General features: G+C 26.4%; 1 protein-coding gene across 1 annotated transcript in view; it reads left to right on the top strand.

Annotated features, from left to right (window-relative positions):
• Positions 1 to 25,441, top strand: part of LOC111623554 (neural-cadherin-like) — a 203,514-nt gene that overhangs the window by 14,909 nt on the left and 163,164 nt on the right. The window contains exons 3-5 of the mRNA XM_023366169.1: positions 14,327 to 14,518; positions 17,335 to 17,593; positions 17,840 to 18,056. Coding sequence (XP_023221937.1) covers positions 14,327 to 14,518; positions 17,335 to 17,593; positions 17,840 to 18,056 — 668 coding nt within the window. The remainder of the gene's footprint in view (positions 1 to 14,326; positions 14,519 to 17,334; positions 17,594 to 17,839; positions 18,057 to 25,441) is intronic.

Below are 25,441 nucleotides of genomic sequence, written 5' to 3'. Positions count from 1 at the left end.
AATCCTGGGCGGCTGTTTATTAAATCTTTGCTTCTTCTGGGTGTAATGCTATTTCCAGACTTTATTGACTATGGGTGCTCTCAACAGCACGTGTGAGGGAAAGTGGACAGAAATCCGATACTACACTAGATGGGGGTTACAGAAGATTTTTCGTGATATGTGGCGAATATTGGGCGGGTTGTCACGCCTCACAACCCGGGGCGGAGTCCTACCGCAGCTGTATCGAGTGGGTGTGCCAGCTTTCCATAGAAAAATTTATTTTTTTTATTCTTCATGTGTTTGGTTGTTGACTTTTTCTTAATCCTGTATGATTAAGTAATAGTTTAACATAGTCGTGAAAATGTCTTTCCTTGCAATAAAACGCTTTTGTGATAGATGTGAATTGCTGTATAAATACCTGCATTAAGTCGCTACTTTCAGAAAACATCTGGAGTAAGTGTTTGATACTCTCTGGTAGCACTGAAAAGGAAAGATTGCAATAGTGCTAATTGTCGCTTTTCTGCCATTGTAAATCTTTCTCATGCAGATAATAAATGGTCGACAGCTCGATATTATAATGATGGCATGTGTCAGGAGATAATAGTACGCTGTCGTATGGTTGATCAGCCCGACCCACCTTGGATGATAGTAGTCTTTACGAAATACACGTCTGAATTAAGCGTTACTGCCTTTTTTCCGTCGCAGGTGCAACTGTTCCATATTCTCTTTGTGACTTGTCATCCCCGTGACTGATGGTGTGCGTGACCAATACCGAATTCTCTCCGACTTTGAAGGATTCCAGGTCACGTACACGATGAAAGGCTAGAAAACCAGCATGCAGGTGCTTCCGTCCGTATATTTAAAGTCCATCCTTGCTGAAACATCCCAAGCAGGTCAGTGGCGTCCTTCGAACGGGCGTTACCAGGGAATGTGAACATCCTACATTTCCTGTGCTTTACGGGCAAACCCATCACTACACGACATGCCTGCAGCAACTTTCAGGCTACAACCAAAAAATTAGCAAGTAAACATAGGTAAATGTCGAGATTTTTGTACAGTCCATTGTCACGCAAGGTACTTGGCATCTATCTGCCTTACATGTTGAAACAATCCGAATCGTTTTTAATAGTTAAATTAAATTGAATTATTGTATTTGTTCCAGCCAGAAAACTAAAAAAATAACTTAAGTTTAATATTGTTTTGTTCAATTCCCTCCTTATGATACTAAACTGAAACTTGACTATTAATATATTATTCTCGAAGCAATATTTTCAAACGTCTAAGCTGTTGATTGTTACCATGTTTAAAGATTAGTCTATATATATATATAATTTTTAAGTCTCTGCCTTAATATAAGCCATCTTTTTTCTATCGGTAAAATATTGAGTAATTATATTCCCTTCTTTATAAAATTATAATAGCAGAATAAGACATGGGTTTTTCTCATTTTGTTTTTGAATCCATTATTATTACCGACCATATACTTAACATTAAATAAGAAATTATTAATGAAGTGGTACGAATTTAAAATGTACAAGACATTTTATTTGAAAATGTAATAAAGATGTGTAGTTTCAGATAAATTATTGATAGACTGAGTAAGTATAGATCGATTTTCTATCATCGTATGTGTCTACTGTTCCGCAATTATTGTGATACTCTTCAATGCTTAATCATTTGTGGCAGATGTTTCGCAGACAGTGGAATATCATTGAGTAATATTACGAAATTATATTTATTATGCTACAATGATATATTAAGTTAGCCTATTAGTTACATGCTATTTTAATTACCTGAAAGCCAAGATTTTTAATTTTTACATTAATTCATTTACATTAATTAGGCTTTATTTATGTTAATAATAGATTGTTTAATTTACTTAACACACATCTAAAACTATTGTAAATATGATTTTTATAGGAGAAAATTTAGTTAAATTAATTTTGATTGATAATTTTCAGAGATCCTATTAAAATGACTTCATTGTATAATAATAAAACATAAATATGAACTTTCAAACATTTTAAATTTACATAAAAAATTTAATCTGCATAAGCTTTTTGATGCTGTTTATAACAATTTATTGATAATATGGAAGAATCCAATTATCAAAGGTCATAGGAAGGGTAAAGATAATTTAAGATGTTACAAAAAGTCGGTTTTATTTAGCTGAAAATGAAAAAAGAACAACTTAATGAAAAAGAACAAAATTAAAGAGCTACTTTACAATAATTAGAATGTTTTGCGATGAGATTGACAACTTCACAAATTAATAACATACAAGTTATACGCTGGTTGCTATGGAATGATTGTTAAGTTAGTAGCGTTTAGAAAGATTATCTTTTATATTAATTTAATTTTTTTTTTTTGTTATGGAGAGGAAGAGATCGAGCTGAAGATCTGTTGGAACTAATATTGATGCGAATGCGTTATAATTATTACTTGATTCGTATGTTACTCTGGAGTGCAATAAACTTCCATAAAAATTGATTAAACGTAAGCTATGAATAATGTTCAGTGAATAATTTTAGAACATAATCTATTAAAAATGGAAAGTAACGGATCTGTCCAACGTGTGGATCGATAATATTCGAACAAATGTGCGACCGAGTTTGAATGTTGTGCCATAGTTAATCATATTTCGATGAAATTTTTCAAATTTATATTGGAAATATTGTAACTCTGATTTAATTTATCCTTTTCTCTTACAAATATTGAATTCAATTAAAAAAAAAAGCTCATAATTTTCATTCTTTTTAAAATGATGACTGAATAATTACCAACGTAAATCTTTATGATGATTTTATTGTAAAGCATTGTAACTCATTATTAATAAATCAATATATATATATATTGAAGTTNTTATAGTAGCTGTTTTAGTAAAATAAAATATTGATAGTGTTTGTTTTCAGTTGGGAATTATGAAAGATCTTTACTCTGAAATTGGTTTATATACTATTTTATATGAGAATTTTGTGTAGATTAGAAATGAATGTAATCTGTAGAGACTTTTCTCTTGTGAATAAATTATTTCGAATAGATCTATGTAATATATTGGAAGGAAAACGATATCAAAAATCACTTCAACGGAAAATATAAATTTAAAGAAATATTGTTTCATTTCTTCAGCTATAATATAAATGATAAAAGTATCTCGTTTTATTTTGTTGCTAGAATGTTCGAATAATAAAGTATCGAAAAAGTTGAATTGCTGAAAGTTGATGTGCGTTAACTTGTTTAAAGTATTCACTTGATCATTTGATTCTGAATTACATTTTTGCAAAATGATAGGATGTTAGCTGTCGGTATTTTTTACTTATTAGTTTTTTAAATGTAATTGACGAGAACTATCTTGGTTTTTTATAGTTCTTTCAAAAATATCAACTAGATCTAGTCTGAGTTTCCTGTTTAAGAGTACAAAAAGCATGCAATGATGATTCTGAACCACTTATCCAAATGTCTAGTCTTTTAACTTGTTATCTTTTATATTTGGGTCATTTTTTACACTATTGATATAATACTATCAAAATAACCTTATTTATACGGATGAAATGAACTAAGACTTCATCTAAATAACAATACTATTAAACGGGAAAAAATAAAAAATAAAAACGAAGTAGGAAACAGAACTTCATGGCATATTTCACAAGAAAGAAAAATGCATATTTTTTATATCCTCTGCGAACTATATAACATTAAATTAACACCATGCTTGAGTTCGTTAGTGCAACGTTGTTAGTTCTGTTAGGGGAAAAAAATTATTGAAATGATCTAGTGTGTTTGCATCAGAAATTTTTAGTCTTTTCTTTTTAACAAATACACATCAATATTTGTTGATTTTTATACATGTTGCTAGTAAAAATAATCGTAATTAAATTAAATTTATTTTTATGTATGTCTACATTTTCACTTATTCAAAATAAAATGTCAATAAAGTGACAATCTTAATAGAATAAAAGCTAATTTATGTAAATAATCTTGCTTTAGGTTAAATCTAAGAAATGAATAGCGATTGCGAGAAGAATGATGCATGAAAAATTGCTGAATTTATTTTATTCCTTTTCTATCAATGATTAAATTTTCGAAAGAAGATAATATAATGACGATCTCTAATCGTCGAGGCAGAATGGTGGAATGCCTGGCAAATTTCTAAAACTAAGCGTTATTTTGAATAATATCGATGTATCGAATGAGGATGAAATAGCGTGATAAAGTCTGCGCTTGACTTGAGTCGCTTTCTTCCTATCTGTTGTTTGATATCTCTCATTTCGGATAAAATGGAACATCTACGTATTAAATGATAACGGCCTTATTATTGATTATTGTTTCAAGCTTTAGTTCCATCTGATTTGGGAAAACGTTTTGAGTAGCCTATCTAATAGTCTTTCTTTTGGAAAAATTCACTAGAAACGAAATCATATTTTAAAAAATACAAATATCCAGTCAATAACTAAGTAAATTTTTAATATGTTTATCAAAGAAAGAGAAACTAGAATTATACAAACTTAGTGTCTAGTTAAATGCAGTATCGGATAACAAAAAGATAAGATTGTATGTTATATATATTACACATACACGTTTTGATGTTATTAATTGTCAGGGAGAGAACTTATTACAAATAGAATGAGCAGTAAAGCGATTACTCGTTAGATCTGCAATATTTTTCCTTTTCGACTAATTGCTTTCAAAAAACAAATTGAAACGAAATGTTAAGGATTTTTGATGCTGTTTTAAGTATTAGATATAAATTGATATTTTCTTAGCATCTTTTCAATTAATGTTAAAGGCTTAAAGCGAAGACTACAATCAATATTTAGGACAAACTTTTAAGATATTTGAACTCTTATGTGCTATCATATTTTACATGAAGTTATCTCCACATCTGAGTTTTTCTTTTTTTGTTAAACACAAAATGCTTCTTATTTTTGTTATTGTAATAAAATTTAACATTGATATAAATTCTTATGAATAATAACTGAAATAAATATAAATTCTTATACTTACTTCAGTCGTTCAATTAATGTATTCAATTATTAATCTAGTCTTGCTGGCAGGGGGAGAAAAATGTAAATATAAATAAATAAATTATATATATATATATATATATATAATTTATTTATCTATATATATAAACTCATATATATATAGAGTTTAATGTTTGTAATAAATATTTAATTATTGTTAAAAATACTTTTTGCAAAGTTATTTATGCTAAGTTGTGTTAAAATATTAAATGCGTCGTGCATACAATATTTAATTTACTAGTCGGTATGAATGGTATGGCTCCTTTAGAATGACTTTCCCAGTAGTGTAAAATATGAGAAATAGTATTTCTTCAAATATAAATATTGTAGTTATGTAAAGAAGTAATTTTCATACTTGTTGCGAGATCTAGTGCTAGTATTAGATAATCTCCTGTAGAAGAGTAGTTCGTGGCTATTGGATCGATGAAACCGATTTTTCTTCGAAAAAGGAAACCTTTTAATTAGAGGATTCTTTGACTACCATAGATCATAAAATCACTTAGAAGCGAAAACAAAAGTCATTCAATTTTAATCTTATTTGTTTTATTATTATTTTTTTATTGGGTGTAAAAGAGCCATTAAAGAATCGATTGTTTTATTAGGTTTATCGTTTTCCTGTATTATTTCGACGCAGTTCGGTTAGTGATGATACGAAAAGTATACTTGTGTAAGTTTAATCATTAGATAAAAAAGTTTGTAATGAAATAGAAAACCATTTCGTATATTTTTTTTTTCAGTAACTCTAAATGCTCTGTATCATGTCATCAAAACTCTCATACATGAATGTTCTGAAAGAAAATATGTAATTTCCGTCTCAAATCCATAGTTTTCAAACTTTTAAAGTCTTTTTCATCTGAGTGGGAGCAATTTCGTCTCACCTGGTCGAACTGTAAAGTCACTTATCTACCAATAACGTCACTTTCCTGTCGTATTACATCTCCTCTAACTTGTGACATGAAACAGAATTTACATTTTGGGAGAAAATTTATTCTAGTATCAAACTTATTCTATGAACGAAAATAAATGTGTTGGTTTACCTGAAATAAATTTTTGTTTACTTAATTTTTTTTTATTAAACAAACTTCAAACAAAAACTATTCATTTGATTCATGATAAAGAAAAAAAATTTTTTTTAGTAAATAGAATTTAGCTAAATGTAATTTACTGTTTCCCATTTATAAAATATTACTTAATAGAATATACTGTTTAGTATTATTTAATTACAATCGTTTCTTTGTATAAATACTTGAAATAATTTAATAAAATTTACTTAAAATGAATATTTAGAGTATTTAGTAGTTCTTCTCCCCCGTATAAAGGAGAATTTTTAGACACAAGATTTTTCCATATCATTTTGATTTTTACTTAAAACATTTTTTGATAAATGACAAATAAGAAATGTTTATTGTCTAAGTATAAGAAACGTCTGTAAGCAGTTAAATATAATCATTCATAATGAAAACTAGTATTATTTTTTAAAAAAAGCAAGTAGAATTAATTAATTTGTATCCCTAAAGCATTGAATATGGTTTTATAAAAACTATCAAATATTTATGTGTGATGATAATATACTTGTATCTCTCTATGACAAAGATTTGCACTACTATCCTTGACTTTTATCACTTTTTTTTTTACGATCTTATAATGAGATCTACAACCTGTTCTACATATAGTCATTTATAACGTTCAGATTTATAGTAGATCAGATTTATGTGTCTTTTGAATTTCATTGATCCATTCTGTTTAACTTAAATTTGTGTACACTTCACTTCTGAAAAATGGCTATTTTCAAAATATTGTTTTTTGAATACAGTGCAGCTTTTATTGAACGTAAAAAAAAACGAAAGAATTGTTTCTGATCCTTATTTTAGAGATGAAATCAAAACTGTCAACGTTAATCTTTCTCTCTTTTTTTTTCCATTTTATCTATACAAAAAAATATTTACTTGATTTAAAATATTTTTAGTTTCATGAAAATCACTGTCACTCATTTCATTTTCTTCGTTTAAAACATGGTTACACCATTTTCAGTTAGATTAAGTATATATTTCTAGAAAATTTTTAATACTGCCTATCCTGAATATATATTGAATTTAAAATGTTCAATACATTCTTAGAGCATTTTATTATACAAAAATTTAATTATAGAAAAGTTTGAAACATTCTTAACCGCTATCGTAAATTTGAAATATTTCTAAAACGTATCATTATACTATGTACTAGAGAATAAATTAGATTATCGAATATAGAAGAAATTCTTTCTTTCAGCTAATTCTTGAGACAAGATGATGATGCATTTTCAATTATAATTGTCAATTTAACTTCATTCTACAGTTTGTGTGTGTATATTTAAAAAAAATAAAAAAAAGACGATACGCTTAATCATTTCATAAATAAAACATATCGTCATTTGATATATTCTGCAGCTTTAAATTTTAGTTAATAAATTAATAAACTTTAAAAAATATATAGCCTATATGTATATCCATCTGTCACTTATTAAAAGTTGATTATTCAGTAATGAAAAACAAATTCGTTGTAATTATTTACTTCTAACATACGATAAACGTGTAACTGATGAAGTAAGTAAATTAATTCAATGACAGTGCCATTAGCCAATTAGTTTTTTTCCCCCATAGTCATTTCTCCTTGCTGAAGGTTGATTGCTTTTTTTTTTTCTTGTATTTATCTATTGAAAATGTTAAAGTAATAATATTGTAAAGTTGATAATATTAATTTGATTAAAAAGTTAATTAATACTACGAAAAGATTTCATATTTCCTTTCTTATTTATTACAATTCTTTCCGTATCGAAATTCAGAAAAACATTGTTTCCTGGATGTCAACTCGGAGAAAACATCGGGATAATAAAGATCATAATGCTACGTTACAATGATGCAATAAAAATAACCTTTACTTACGATAAGGTTATATTCTGTATTATATACTTAACCAATTTCGTAAAGGTCGTATTCTTTACAGTTTATTTTATAAACAATGCGATCATATTTTACAGATTGAGAACAAAACTTTTATCAAGGAGAATTTTTTTTCTCAATTGCTCATAAGAATCAGGAAATCGTGTTATTTTCCATTTAAATTATTATTAAGTTTGAAATTTCTTCCAGATTACGATGAAGTGTGAACTTTAATTCTTATACTTTCTTTCATCGTATTTACTTTAAATCAATACTTTAAACGTTTAAATATATCTCTTTAGAATTGAACTGACAGCAGACTGTATATTAAACAAACGTGATTCATTTTTGCAGAAATTGCTTCCAATTATGGAAATTAGATAACATAAATTCTTATTTAAAATAATGCTCTTCAACAAATATTGTATATTTATTTACTTTTAGGTATATTTATTTTATTAAATCTTGCAAAATTTTAATATAATATGAAAAAAAAGGACTTTATTTAGTTTAGAAACGTCTGAATTTAATATGTTTTGTCATATTTTAGTTGATTTAAAAATTATTGTCTTTTCTTTAAATCCTGGGCGGCTGTTTATTAAATCTTTGCTTCTTCTGGGTGTAATGCTATTTCCAGACTTTATTGACTATGGGTGCTCTCAACAGCACGTGTGAGGGAAAGTGGACAGAAATCCGATACTACACTAGATGGGGGTTACAGAAGATTTTTCGTGATATGTGGCGAATATTGGGCGGGTTGTCACGCCTCACAACCCGGGGCGGAGTCCTACCGCAGCTGTATCGAGTGGGTGTGCCAGCTTTCCATAGAAAAATTTATTTTTTTTATTCTTCATGTGTTTGGTTGTTGACTTTTTCTTAATCCTGTATGATTAAGTAATAGTTTAACATAGTCGTGAAAATGTCTTTCCTTGCAATAAAACGCTTTTGTGATAGATGTGAATTGCTGTATAAATACCTGCATTAAGTCGCTACTTTCAGAAAACATCTGGAGTAAGTGTTTGATACTCTCTGGTAGCACTGAAAAGGAAAGATTGCAATAGTGCTAATTGTCGCTTTTCTGCCATTGTAAATCTTTCTCATGCAGATAATAAATGGTCGACAGCTCGATATTATAATGATGGCATGTGTCAGGAGATAATAGTACGCTGTCGTATGGTTGATCAGCCCGACCCACCTTGGATGATAGTAGTCTTTACGAAATACACGTCTGAATTAAGCGTTACTGCCTTTTTTCCGTCGCAGGTGCAACTGTTCCATATTCTCTTTGTGACTTGTCATCCCCGTGACTGATGGTGTGCGTGACCAATACCGAATTCTCTCCGACTTTGAAGGATTCCAGGTCACGTACACGATGAAAGGCTAGAAAACCAGCATGCAGGTGCTTCCGTCCGTATATTTAAAGTCCATCCTTGCTGAAACATCCCAAGCAGGTCAGTGGCGTCCTTCGAACGGGCGTTACCAGGGAATGTGAACATCCTACATTTCCTGTGCTTTACGGGCAAACCCATCACTACACGACATGCCTGCAGCAACTTTCAGGCTACAACCAAAAAATTAGCAAGTAAACATAGGTAAATGTCGAGATTTTTGTACAGTCCATTGTCACGCAAGGTACTTGGCATCTATCTGCCTTACATGTTGAAACAATCCGAATCGTTTTTAATAGTTAAATTAAATTGAATTATTGTATTTGTTCCAGCCAGAAAACTAAAAAAATAACTTAAGTTTAACATTGTTTTGTTCAATTCCCTCCTTATGATACTAAACTGAAACTTGACTATTAATATATTATTCTCGAAGCAATATTTTCAAACGTCTAAGCTGTTGATTGTTACCATGTTTAAAGATTAGTCTATATATATATATAATTTTTAAGTCTCTGCCTTAATATAAGCCATCTTTTTTCTATCGGTAAAATATTGAGTAATTATATTCCCTTCTTTATAAAATTATAATAGCAGAATAAGACATGGGTTTTTCTCATTTTGTTTTTGAATCCATTATTATTACCGACCATATACTTAACATTAAATAAGAAATTATTAATGAAGTGGTACGAATTTAAAATGTACAAGACATTTTATTTGAAAATGTAATAAAGATGTGTAGTTTCAGATAAATTATTGATAGACTGAGTAAGTATAGATCGATTTTCTATCATCGTATGTGTCTACTGTTCCGCAATTATTGTGATACTCTTCAATGCTTAATCATTTGTGGCAGATGTTTCGCAGACAGTGGAATATCATTGAGTAATATTACGAAATTATATTTATTATGCTACAATGATATATTAAGTTAGCCTATTAGTTACATGCTATTTTAATTACCTGAAAGCCAAGATTTTTAATTTTTACATTAATTCATTTACATTAATTAGGCTTTATTTATGTTAATAATAGATTGTTTAATTTACTTAACACACATCTAAAACTATTGTAAATATGATTTTTATAGGAGAAAATTTAGTTAAATTAATTTTGATTGATAATTTTCAGAGATCCTATTAAAATGACTTCATTGTATAATAATAAAACATAAATATGAACTTTCAAACATTTTAAATTTACATAAAAAATTTAATCTGCATAAGCTTTTTGATGCTGTTTATAACAATTTATTGATAATATGGAAGAATCCAATTATCAAAGGTCATAGGAAGGGTAAAGATAATTTAAGATGTTACAAAAAGTCGGTTTTATTTAGCTGAAAATGAAAAAAGAACAACTTAATGAAAAAGAACAAAATTAAAGAGCTACTTTACAATAATTAGAATGTTTTGCGATGAGATTGACAACTTCACAAATTAATAACATACAAGTTATACGCTGGTTGCTATGGAATGATTGTTAAGTTAGTAGCGTTTAGAAAGATTATCTTTTATATTAATTTAATTTTTTTTTTTTGTTATGGAGAGGAAGAGATCGAGCTGAAGATCTGTTGGAACTAATATTGATGCGAATGCGTTATAATTATTACTTGATTCGTATGTTACTCTGGAGTGCAATAAACTTCCATAAAAATTGATTAAACGTAAGCTATGAATAATGTTCAGTGAATAATTTTAGAACATAATCTATTAAAAATGGAAAGTAACGGATCTGTCCAACGTGTGGATCGATAATATTCGAACAAATGTGCGACCGAGTTTGAATGTTGTGCCATAGTTAATCATATTTCGATGAAATTTTTCAAATTTATATTGGAAATATTGTAACTCTGATTTAATTTATCCTTTTCTCTTACAAATATTGAATTCAATTAAAAAAAAAAGCTCATAATTTTCATTCTTTTTAAAATGATGACTGAATAATTACCAACGTAAATCTTTATGATGATTTTATTGTAAAGCATTGTAACTCATTATTAATAAATCAATATATATATATATTGAAGTTATAGTTCTTAGCTGGACATTTTAAATAGCATGTTTATAGCACGCTATTTAAGGATTCCTTCTCTATTTGAGGATTTAATAGCGTGTTTATAACATGCTATAATTAAAGGAATCAGAAAAAATTGACAGTAGAAACTTTTGTTGCTAATTTGCTTTTGATATAATTGATAGAAATATAAAATATCTTCTAATTTTTAATTAAACTGAAATTAATTTTAAGTTCAAATTATTTATAATTTGAAAATCAGTCTTCAGAAAACTCAAACGAAAAAAATAAAATTCTAAAAAGCATGTCACAAGTTTATATTATAAAGTCATTTATTTTTCAGTAAATAATAGCCTAATAGGTGATTGTTTTATGAATCATTTTTAAACTTATCTATTTCATTTTGTATATTGTCACATATATATTCGATTTAAAATATTACTTTTATTTCTGTCGAAGATGACATAGTTTAAAAATACCAGAGTTAAAGACAATTTGTTTTTCTTGTATTATATATTATTTTATTTCATTGCACTTTAATCAGATTTCATTTGAATACCGACAGTTTGTTGAGTTAAAAAAATTAATGAGTTAACAAAAAATATAATAACCCGCATTAAAGCTTAATCTATTAAAAAAATATATTAAGAATGATAAAATATTTCATAGGTTTTTTTTAATTGGATTATTTAAAGTTTAATGCACTTCAGTAAGGTTTTTTTTTGTTGCTAGTGACGGTAAAATAATTTAAAAAGCTGTCTTTTTAGCTGTGATTTATTTATTGTTATGTTGCATGTCTAGGAGAATTGATATAGTATGATAACCTTTCATTTACGACAAGTTAAATCTAGATAGACAAATCAATAGTTTGTAGAATTAACTGAGAATAAACTAGTTTAAATGCTTTGTTAGAATAAATCTTATTTAGGTTTCTGATTGGCTGTAGACCAATAATTTTCGTAATTTTTTTTCCAAATATTTAAAATGTCTTGTTTTATAAATAAACATAAATAAATAAATGCTACTTTTGTGACATAATTTTATGTTAATTAATATATTTTAACATTTCAATTTATATCGGATATATTCTGAATAGATATAATTTTAAAAAGTAATTTCCTTTTAATTTGCGTTTTCTATTTAATACATAAATATTTAAATAATTAATCAAGTGTATTAAAATATCAGCAATGGAAGAATATCCCAATTACAGAGGATATTAATAGAAGTAGAATGTATACAGATCTCGTGTTAGAAGGAAATCTGCCATGAATATTAGAAAATTACTTGACCCTTATTGCACTTCATTCCTTCACTCATTGGGTCGTAATACCCATCCTAATGCACGGGAAAACTGGAACATATTTCTGCAGCGAGACCACCTTTTCATATATATAACACGAAATAATAATTATTTTAATCATAAAAATTGTCTTGTTGAATTTGTTAATTTTGTATTAAATATATAAAGTTGTAATTAATAAAGCAGGGTTTTTTTGTTTGTTTTTTCATGCTTATTTTCATTACGTCATTGGAAGTGTATAATTTGAAAATTTAATTATATATATTAAAAAAAAATTAGAAAATTACATGATACAAAGAATTAGAAAAATAATTCGTGATTCTTACATTAAGTATTTTATTGCGTTCGTGTAGATTGAAGAATAAGTTGAATATCTTTTGTTGTATGACTTGAATTTTTGATTGTTTAATTGTTCTCTTCTAATTATTAGCATAAACAATATAAAACGTTTGAATTCATTTATTGAAAATGCTTCCATATGTAATTTGTCCATTCTTGTTATAAAATAAATGAAAAAATTTATGACGACCGAAGTAATTTAATTCTTTACTCTTAAAAGCGAATCAATTGTCAACAGTACGAATATTGTGTTTTCACAATGAGTACTTTTTAAAAACTGTTAGAGTTCACAGATTTAAACTAAGAGTTCATTGTTGATCCACTTCTACTATTTATAGAAAGTGATTTTCTAGCTGATGTGTATATAATAACAGTAGTAATTTTAAAAAGATTTGGTTTTGTCAAAGCAGTTTCGTTATTAATCCTATAACTCTACAAATATACGAGTGTGTCCATAGAGATTATACCAGCCTATTGTAAAATATTTAGGCTTGTGTGAATGGTTATTTGAAAATGAATAAGGATTTGTGGCGGTTAACCCCTCAGTAGCATCGTCAATCAAATCGAATTGAACTCAACACTAATCTACGGTTTATTTTCCCTATCTCGGGTGGCCGAGCGTCGTAATCGATGCTAGTTTGCGTCATAAGGTCGCTGACCTTAATGCCCACCTCTTTCCATCGTAATTACTGCGGCCGGCACGCTACCACTTCTCCAGTTTTCGTAGGAAGGAAGGATTGTTTTCGAGTGTCCTGAATTATTTAACATTGACTGTCGTTTCTGGTCGATACGACTCTTTCGTCTGCCTGAATGGATATCATATGTTGTCATTACGTTAAGTGACACCTAAATATACCTCCATGATAGCGACTAATTGTACGGCATTGTCTTGATTAGTGACGGAACGGTCATTAAATTCGGTTGTGTAGTCAATTAGGAAAGAACTGCGTTAGATCCTCCTTATGAATGGAAATTACTACGATATGGATAATAGCTTATTTTTCACTTATACAAATGTTAGTTCGATAAAGCTATTAATTCTAATAAAAAATAAGTTTTAGAATTTATAGTGAATTTTGACGTTACCGCAGATTTTAGTGTTTACTTTTTATATATAAATTTAAATATAATACTTGAATTATTTATATCGTGAGGAAAGTTTTTNGTTTACATAAAGTTTTTAGAATATTTTTTTTTATATGAAAATGCTATTCAATTATTCCACATACAGATAATAAAATGTACTTGAGTATAAAACATGTTTTAAAAAAGATATGAATGATGTCAGTTTAGTTTATAGATAACAATAATTTCTATAATATTTATATATGTTTCATTTTTTTAAATTATGTTTTATAGAACATGAAAAACAGCGTGTTATTATTCACGTGAAAGATGTCAACGATGAGAGTCCTTATTTTATAAATAGACCTCTACCTATGCAAGCTGTAGTACAATTAAATGCACCTCCAGGTACTCCTGTTTTCAAATTACAAGCTAGGGATCCTGACCAAGATCATGATATACATTATTACTTAGTTCGAGATCGAAGTAAGTTTTTTTTTATTTTAATATAATAGTACTATTGATACTTATCTGTGTTTTAAAAGAAAGCTCTGTTCTTAGTTCCAGATTTTCACAGCAATATCAAATTACAAATAATTCTTTGAAATAAAATATTTTTTCTAGTTAATTTTTGAATAATTTTAAGCATCCATAATTTGCAATTGATGTCAGATATAATGGTTTAATTTAATTTAAGCATAATTAATATTATTTTTGATAGTTTTTCTATTAATATAATTTTCATTTAATATTAGTTATAATCTTCCATTGAAATCTTTCAATGATATAAATGAAATTTAATCACTGATAGTTTTAGTTAGCGAAAACATCAAATCGATTTTAGAAAATCTAAATACAGAACATGACAAAATTCACGTAGAAATTTTTCCTTGCACTTAATAATTACTATATTTTATAAATGAAACTTTCATTAATAATTTAAATTGGTAAAATATAATAAAGGCCTTTTAATGAAGATAAAATTTTGTATCGGATTGTCTTTCATATAATGAACAGTTTTATTAGAACGATTTTTGTTCTAGTTTTGTTCTTTCTTTCGTAACTTAAAAGTCCTCTTAATGCATTATTCACTTTTGTGAGCCCGATGTCTACCGAAAACTTGTTTACATTTTAGAACGCCCTTATATATGTTCGACCCATTGCAGTAATCTGACAGGAGGTCATGACAATGTCAGCCATTTTTCTTTGCTTATTTTTCACGCGTAGAATTTTTCTTGCACGATAAACTGCGTTACTTAAGATTTGATAATATTTCGAAAATCTTTATCTTGTTTTGATTGGCGTTAGGGAGGGTTGTATTCGAAATAGTTCGGATATCTGATATTCGGTCAACGCCCGTACTCTCGAGAAAAGGTCGTGTTCTTCGTTTATGACCTTGCATCTTTCGCGGCACTGGCGTGGACCGATTTGAAGGTTTTGTAGATGTAGAGTAGCTGTTTAATAAAGCAAAATTCAAGTTTATAAGACTCTTAATTACATTAGTGTTGATGACAAATGAGGCTAGTATAAAAGGCTCAGATTGAGCTGGGGAACATCAATTAATGTCTCACCACGCTTGTCTTCCTTCATTTGTGAATGAAACGGCTCGCGGGGCGTACTTCCTTCCAAACACCAACCTGGTGGGATAATTCAATCTTCAGATATATATTTCAGACGACTTCTTTTGGGTGTCGCATTATCCGTACGTCCGGCAGTTTCCAATCGCTAATCCATCATTGTATCTCTTTTTTAACCCTGAGACTTTGGGGTTTACGACGTCCAGGTCGGGACCTTATCTCGACCGTTAGACCGATTTACGGTCACCGGGTATCCGGTAATGGAAAGACTTGTCGCCGCACATCTTTCTCTTCACGCGTGTCACCGGGGCCATCGATCCAGTGGCGCTTTCCTGCTTCCTTCCCATTAAGTGGAATTTAAAGTACAGCAGCTGTGTATAGTTAACCCTGAGCTTATATTTGCTACTCTTAACCCAAACGGTGACATCCTATCGACGACTTTAGTCGAAATTTGAACTGATTTGATCCGACGTCTATAAGGTCGAAGCGACGATTTGGACGTTTGCCAACGTCAGCTGGAAACGTCCAAAACGTCAAGACAGGAAACGGTCAAGTTCGCGTCATAAATTGCAATCTGCCACATTGACGACCTCAGATCAGTTTACGTTTGAAGAGAACGTGATAAGAATTCTTATCGGAAGAGATGGCCTCTCTAAAGGACGACTTCGTTATGGTATTGAAAAAAAAAAGTTCTCCTCCCCGTTTTGTTATCGACAGTTGTTCCGTCAACTTTTTGCATCTTCGATGCCTTTTTTCTTTTTTTTTTTTAATGATGTCGCCATTCGTCACTAAGATACAATGATATGGCATCATTCTAAGATAGAGGTCAGTGACATTATACAACGAAAATACTATCTTCTGTGTTTGTTTACATAAAGTTTTTAGAATATTTTTTTTTATATGAAAATGCTATTCAATTATTCCACATACAGATAATAAAATGTACTTGAGTATAAAACATGTTTTAAAAAAGATATGAATGATGTCAGTTTAGTTTATAGATAACAATAATTTCTATAATATTTATATATGTTTCATTTTTTTAAATTATGTTTTATAGAACATGAAAAACAGCGTGTTATTATTCACGTGAAAGATGTCAACGATGAGAGTCCTTATTTTATAAATAGACCTCTACCTATGCAAGCTGTAGTACAATTAAATGCACCTCCAGGTACTCCTGTTTTCAAATTACAAGCTAGGGATCCTGACCAAGATCATGATATACATTATTACTTAGTTCGAGATCGAAGTAAGTTTTTTTTTATTTTAATATAATAGTACTATTGATACTTATCTGTGTTTTAAAAGAAAGCTCTGTTCTTAGTTCCAGATTTTCACAGCAATATCAAATTACAAATAATTCTTTGAAATAAAATATTTTTTCTAGTTAATTTTTGAATAATTTTAAGCATCCATAATTTGCAATTGATGTCAGATATAATGGTTTAATTTAATTTAAGCATAATTAATATTATTTTTTAAGATTAATATATGTAATAACAAATATATTTTTTTTTTTTGTTGTAGAATAAAGATAATGTTTATATTCAGTTAAACTTGAACATAATCTATCCTTTATTTTTGGAATATATCCAATATTATTTTAGCTTTTGTTGTCATTTCTAATCATATTATTTTTAGTATACTGAAACATTTAATCTTTATATCTTATAAAAATATAATAGGATAGGATAATTAAAAATTAAATATATAATTTTACAGCTGGTGGCAGATTTGAAGTTGATGAAAGATCTGGAGAAGTACGAACATTAGGAAGTGATCCTTTCATGTTGGATAAAGAATATGTATTGTATGTAAAAGCTGAAGATCAAAATGGACAAATGGAAAGTGGTAGTAGCACTTTGCAGTATCAATCGACTGGAGAGAAAAGGTTATCTATAATGGGAGGGAAAAGACCACCTCAGTTCTATATGTCAAAATATGAAGTAACCATTCCTGAAAATCAAAAGAAAGATTCTGAGTAGGCATTTATTTTGCTTCAGTTCATATTATTATTATTATTATTTTTTTTTGCTGATAGTTAAACATTTTTTTAAAGAATAAGTATCTTTAAAAAAAGCTGAAATACAAATGATTTCAGAATAGTCATTCAAAAGTCTTAATTATAGCAAAATAAAATTAATTCACATATTACATTTTTAATTATTTAATTTAAGAAATAGTAATGTCATACATAATAACTTGTCAACATTTGTAATTCTAACAGTATTATTGAAGTGAAAGCAAAATCATTTGCTGATAGAGAGATTAGATATACATTAAGAGCTCAAGGTAAAGGTGCTGGAACTTTCAATATTGGTCCTACAACGGGAGAAGTAAAATTAGCAAAGGATTTGGATTATGAGGATTTACGACAACCAAAGTCATATTCTCTTATTGTTACTGCAACTGAAGATTCTGGCGGATTTTCCACATCTGTTGAGGTAATTTGTTATTTATAAATCCTATTTATTTAACAATTATAAATTATACTTCTAATAATTGCAATATATATGTTAAAATTTATTATTTATGATTTTAATTTTATTATGATTTTTCTTCCTAATAAATTGTGATAATATATATTGTATGTTTGTTTATAATATTAAAAGAATATAATATTGTAAATATAAATCTTTAAAAATAATGCCTTAATCTCATGAATAACATATAAATGAAAAAATTTAAATTATTATATGATTTTAAATGTTGAATTATAAATTTTTATTAATTTTTTTTGGTTGTATTTTATAAGAAGGTTTTATATTTTTTGGCTTTAAATGCTACTGTAATGAATCATTTTCCTTATCTTTTTAAAGTGGATATAAAAATTTAGTAAATGAAATAAATATGATTCTACAGTATATCGTAATACTTGTTGCAATAATCTACTGGTATTAGATGTTTCAATGTTGTTACATCCAAGATTTTTAATTTTTGTTAGAATTTATTAGTACTGTATATCAAGTATGTTGTTTTATTGTATTTAACATTATAAAACAGCAAAGATAATTTCTTAATCTGAATACTGTTAAATCATTATACAACAAAAATCTTTCTTTTTGGTTTTTTTTGAACAATGTGTTGTGTAATCAATACAAATTCTTAATGTATTTCTTTCTATTTTTTTGTTGTCTTTTGTCATTCTAAATTTATCTACATAAATAATTTTTAATGTTTTGGAATGAAAGAAATAATATACATTTTTCTTAAAGCTCAGTTTTGGATTTTGTTTGTTATTTAGGATAGTTTTTAGAATAGTTATTTTAATAAATATTTAATAGAAATCTGAAAAATTATCTTATAGTTGTCTGCAATTTTATTAAAGATATTTAACAATTACAAAACATACTGATCATAAAATTATAAACTTGGTAATGGTAAAAAATATTATGTAATTTTAGAAAATTTCCAACTTTTTTAAAATAACTTTTATAGTAATGATTTTAAATATGAGATTTCTTAAATTGTTTTTGATCTGTTTTACAATATATTTACAAGAATGTAGTGAAATAAACCAAATCTATGCTTTTTAAACTTAAAAAAAAAAAAACTGTTTATTAATATACATATATAGAACAGTTTATATTGTATTGTTTTATATAATATATGGAATTAATGATAATTTGGATGGAGAAAGGTTCTTCCAGTAGACCACACAGTCTGGAGGCTAGTTCTGTTCTTTTTTAATGCTGCACAATAACATCATTTAGCAGTAGATGTTTAATAACAGATTTTTAATTACTATGCTCTATTTTATGTTGTCCAGATTAACCAAAGAACATGTAATCTGAAAAGAACATGCTTTTTGAACTTGAAAACTAAACCCAAAAAAGTAAAATTCATACTTGAATCTCAATAATATTTTGTAGTTCACAAACCCATAGCAGACTTGTACTGTTTACCAAAAGATGCTTTTGACCAGTGATGATTTTTGCATTTTCATCATAAAAGTTGCTATTTTGAAAATATAAAGTGCTCCCTTTTCATTTTTTCAATTTTGCTATATTAGACGAATGTAAGGTAAAACTATGACTGACTAGGGACCTGCCAATGTGCCCCAGTCAAGAATTAAAAGAATCAATTTCAAAGGCTTACCATTACCAGAAGTGTTCACTCGCCCTCCTGGTAGGCTCCTTGTTTAAAGTATTAATCCCAAAAATATATTTTTAGATAAGTCATTCTTAACATTATGAATAAATAAATATATAAATTTATATTAAAAAGTTAGTTAAAAATTGATTTATTCAGTAAAATTAATTAATGGGAAAAAAAGTTTAAAAGTAAATCTAATTTTAATAAGATTTCATTTTATTAAAGAACAAATGATTATTGTCTGTGTTATAAAAATTATCAGGATTTATTTTGTTTTCTTTTTCCTAAAAATTGTTCAAAAGATATCTAAATAAATTTTTAAAAGCCTGTCTTGATTTTAAAAATTTAATATTAGTTACCAAAAACAACTAATTTTTATTAATAAACAATGAGTAATTAATAATTTTTTTTTTTTTACATAAATTAGTATAATTATGTTATTCATTTTGTTGATTATTTTTATTTTGAAGATTCATAATATAATTTTAGTTTCTCATTCTAAATAATGTAAAGATTGTAATGTCGTAATATATAACCTTTAACAGAAACAATATTTTATTAAATTTTATAGTTTGTTTTTAAATATAAGGTACAGTACATGTTCAATTACTAGAAACTCAGATATTTAGTAAATAAAATTTGAAATATTCATATAATAATTTAGCAGATTTAATATTATTTCTATGATTAATTATTTGCAGTCTAATAGTTGTTTCAATGATTATAAAATTAATTTTTAAATAGATTGTAATGTCAATAATCTAAATAAGCTTCTTTTTGATGTTTCCAGTAATATGAATTAAATGTTATATTTTATAATAAAAGAAATTTTTAAATGATTCTGCTTCTGTATGTATATTTCAAATATAAATTCTTTCATTATCAAGTATTTTGTTGATGCTTGATGATTTTTATTTATTTAAACTAGTCAGAACCTGTTAAATATTCAGTTTAATCAGTATGATATGCCAATTAGTTTGGTGTCATTGTCATTAGAACTTTGAATTGCATATACACTGAATAAAATCTTAAATAATATTTATGAAAATATTTAATCTTCTTTTTCTTAACTTTATTCCTTTCAAGTGAATTTTATAAGGATTTTTGAAATTATTTCCAAAATTTGAGATCTGACTTTATTGAAAATTTAGACTTTCTCTTTGGAAGTAAGCATAAAATTGCTATGGAGAATTTATCATACAGGAACACTTTAGGAATCGTATAATTTACAATTTTTACATATTACTTTCTGAATGTCTCATTGAATACAATGTTCTTAATAGAAAGCTTACTTCCATCCAGTTTTGTGAATATTCTAATATTTAAAAGATTTCACTCTGAACAGATCCACTTGAAGTATGTTCACACATTGTCATGCCTGTACTGTACAATGATAGAAAGGAATTGATCAAACAGGCTATTATATAAGTACGATTGAGAGAGATTCACATTTAAGGTGTTAGCATAGAATGTAGTTTGTTGTAGCAATATTATTGAGAAACTGGCTGGACTTTGCATTTTTGGCCTATCTGGGCCCTTGTACCAAAAAAACTGCAAAACTAACCAACCAATATTATTGTTTATAAGAATTTTAAATTTATAAAGAATTTATACTAAATATAATAATAAATTCTTAAATATTACCATTAATTTTTGAAGTGATACTAATATAATTATCAATAAAATTTTTGTCTTAAGTAAAGATTTTCAGTTATATATATTTATTTTTAATAACTGTCACATGCCAGTTTGATTGATATGCAATAAACTGTTCATTCTTGTAAAAGTTATGACTTAAAAGACAAATAAAGTTAGGAATATGAAATTAGTGAACATTTTAAAAATATAACATTAACTTGTTTTTTATTTAATATATTTATCTAATTATGTTTTATAATTTCTTTCCTGTTTAAGATTAGAGATATTTAAATGAGGTATCTTAATAAGATTATCTTTATACTTCATAATTGTTTAGTAAATACTTGTTATGTACATAAGTACTTCTTCAAGTAAATAATTATTAGTCATATATATATAATATATTTATGACTAATAATTATAATATATATTTTTATATTTTTTTAAATAGAAATTTGCTTTATTAAATTAGCTTTTGTTGTTTTTATTTAATGTTTAATTTTTATTACAAGTACTTATTTTCTACTTTCATTATAATCTTATTCTTCTACAGATTGACTAATTAAATTATTATTGCTTATATTGTTAGAAATAAAGATTTTGATTTAACTGTTTTCTGAAATTTAATGAACAAATTAAATTTAAAAGTATTTTCTGATACATTAATAATTATTTTGATAGATTTATTAATTATAAATTTGATCAATTAGTACCAGACAGACAATTTAGAAAACATTATTTGAGACATCTTTTTACAAATACTTTATATAATTAATCTATTTTAAAATTAAATTTTTAACTAAAAGGCTTTTGTTGTTTTAATTATGAAATTATTTAAATATCATAATTAATATAGCATTACATTTATGTTAGCCTTTCCATTTTACAAATACAATTTTAAGCTATTACATTCAACTATTAAATGTTTTTATGTTAATATTTGATAACTCTGAAATTGTGAATATCAGAGATTAACAAATATTTATAATCAGCAGATATTTTTTTGATTAATATTATTCATAAACATTTAAAATATAGTATGAACTAGAAATATTCTATTTAATTAAAATTATTTATAGTTTTCATTTTGGAATTTTTTTATTATTATTTTAAATTTATAGAGATTGTTTGAAATTACCTTTTTACTGCTTCACATTAAAATTTTGAATTTTATTTTAAAAGTTATATACAATATGTTTGGTTTAAATTCTAGCAATTATTTGGAACATTGTTAAAGTGAATTGTTCTTGACATTTATTCTAATAACTTCAAAAAATATTTTAAATATAATCATACAAAACTAATTTTATTCTGCTCCTAATATAGCATTTTTTGATTTAATTTAGTTTTTCTTTTAGACTAGTTTAGAAAATGTTTATAAATTTTTTTAAATATCTTATTTGAAAATAATCTAGTTCATTATTTTACTGATTGGTCTGTTTCATTCTTTATTGTTGAAAGGGAAATTGAATTTAAAATTTTTTTATTATGGCAGATATTATGTTAATGTTTTAATATTTAAATTCTTGTGATTTCGAATATTGATTCTATAATGAGACTAAAAGTCAAATAAGAGTAATGATGGTAAATGGATATAAAATTGATTAAATGATTAGTGCCAGGTAAATCATCATATAATTTATCTAGTACTAATCACTTGATCAAATTTTATAATATAGTCTATATTAAACAAGTAATGCATTTTCATATATATTAACTATCTGCTCAAAGAATGATTTGATTTTTGTAGAAAACCATAGTTTTCAATGGTCTGAATTTATTTTTGTAATCTGTAAAGTTTACAAGATATTTTTGAAAATTGTTTTCTTAGAGGCTGTACTACTGTTGAGATTTTTAAATGAACTTGAATCACTGGCAAACTTTGACACTAAATAATAAATTATTTCATGACTTATTAACTCTGTTATATATTTTGTATCCTACCGCTAGTGATAGTGCATATAACATGAAAATAATGGTTATTCAGAAATTTACTTATTTTGTATAAATGATATCCCATGCAGATCAAATCTTATGTTAAAATTTACAATGTTGATTCTAATTAAATAAATTCCTCATGATATCTCTAATTATTTTGGATAACATAGATAAAATTTTAAACTTTGTTGTGTAGACTCTGAAAAAAGGTTAAAAGAAAGTGGTTTATTATTGTTTGAGTCTTGTGAATATCAAATTTCATTATAGAATAACAACAGATTTTTAAATTAAAACAGTTTATTTTAAAAAATATTTTTCCAAAGAATTGTTGCTATGATGAATATTAATAAAATTACAGTTTAAGATAATTTTCTTTTAATTGAATATTTAATCCTTAATCTGTGTGAAGTTAAATTCAATAAAGAGAGATGATTAATGACCAACTTGTAATTTTTTCTTTTTAAATTTAGAATCTTTTGTTGTTTTAACAACTATCATAAAAGTATCATTTAGAAAATTAAAGAAATATCATTTATTATTATATGTTTGCATTTTATTACAAATATAGTATAATTATTTTTGCATTGTACTTCTTATTTTAAATGCAAAATATTGGATTAAATCACAAGTAACTGATTCAACTGTATAAGCTTTTACTTCAGTTAGAAAATTTTTGACTATGAATTTCCTCATTTGAATTTGTTTTTATCCTTTGATTGTGGAGATACTTTTTCTGAATTTTAATATTGGGTTGAATTAGATTGACAAATAGGAATTGTATATTTTTTGTTGTTAGATTTTTTTTTACATTGCATTAACATCTTTCTGTGTTTCTTACTAAGATATATTTTTTTGTAAAAAATTTTTTCACTTATGACTTTCGTCTGTGGAATTCATTATTTTTCATATTCTTTGATGAGAGATTTGGTGTTATTTCATAATACATAGTTATATTTAAACTAATCATTTGTAACCTTCTAATAACAGTTAATTCTGAAATGAATGGACAAAGAGACAAATTTGGTTTCAATTCAATTAGATTTTCATAATATCCCATCCACATATGTGGACTATATAACTACTATAACATTGCTTATCATTATGTCATGATTATGCTCATTACAAGCATAATGATGTTAGTTAGCAATGAGTAGATCTACTTAAAATTACATATAATGATATTATACACTTACCTGCTATAAAACAACAAATAACAGAATAGATTGAAACAATGAAATATTAGTAATTGTAAGTGATTATGTTATGATAATGCGAATCATATGTAAAATGATTGTCATAATCTTCAAAGAAATAAGACATTTATAAGGTAAATATGTTGCTTATAGGTAGAAACTGCATATAAATTATTCTCATTATAAAAGATGATAAGGAACACAAAGAATAAAAAATTGTATGGTCATTTTGGTCAATGTGGTCTCACACTCCTTGTTTAAACTGTGCTATGAATTGTTACCATTTAAATTTTTTTTTTTTCTCAACTCAACTACTCTTGTCTCAAAAGTATTTTAAATTCTTAAAACAGCAGCATTATAAGCTAAACATATTTCTGTTTGTTTACAAATTTAGATTTTAATAAAATTTTTAATGAAAATTGTATGTAATTGCATAATTTCTATAGTTTTATCATATAATATCTATCAAAAACTAAAATGTCCTTTTAATTTCTTTTAATTAACTATATTTGTTTATAGTTGTAGTGAATTTGTTGATTTATATTTTATATCAGTAAAATACAATTTTATAATCTGAAATAATCTTAATAATAATAATAATTTTCTAACATTTTAAATAAATAAATTTTGATTTCTTAACTGTTGAAAATTACTTTCATCTCCATAGAATTCAAACATTTAAAACTACTTTAATAGAGAAAATTCATACTAAAATCATTCTCACATGCAGTCCCAAGCATAACTTATTATTACATGTTTGGGACTGCATGTAAGAATGATTTTAGCATTAATTTTCGCCATTGAATTAGTTCTAAATGTTTTGATAAATATTTTTGAGATTGGTAAGATCTCATCTTTAAATCCTTCTTTTGGAATGACAAAGTAATTTAAATATGAAACAAAAAATATTGACATAAAGATAAATAAGCCCAAATTATTATAATAATCAAATGATAATGCCAGAT

The sequence above is a fragment of the Centruroides sculpturatus genome, unplaced genomic scaffold (assembly GCF_000671375.1).
Source record: "Centruroides sculpturatus isolate CEXI.00-Female unplaced genomic scaffold, Cexi_2.0 scaffold16, whole genome shotgun sequence".
Lineage (NCBI taxonomy): Eukaryota > Metazoa > Arthropoda > Arachnida > Scorpiones > Buthidae > Centruroides > Centruroides sculpturatus.
Note: the sequence above shows the minus strand (reverse complement) of the source record. Positions and strands in the feature narration are given on the sequence as shown.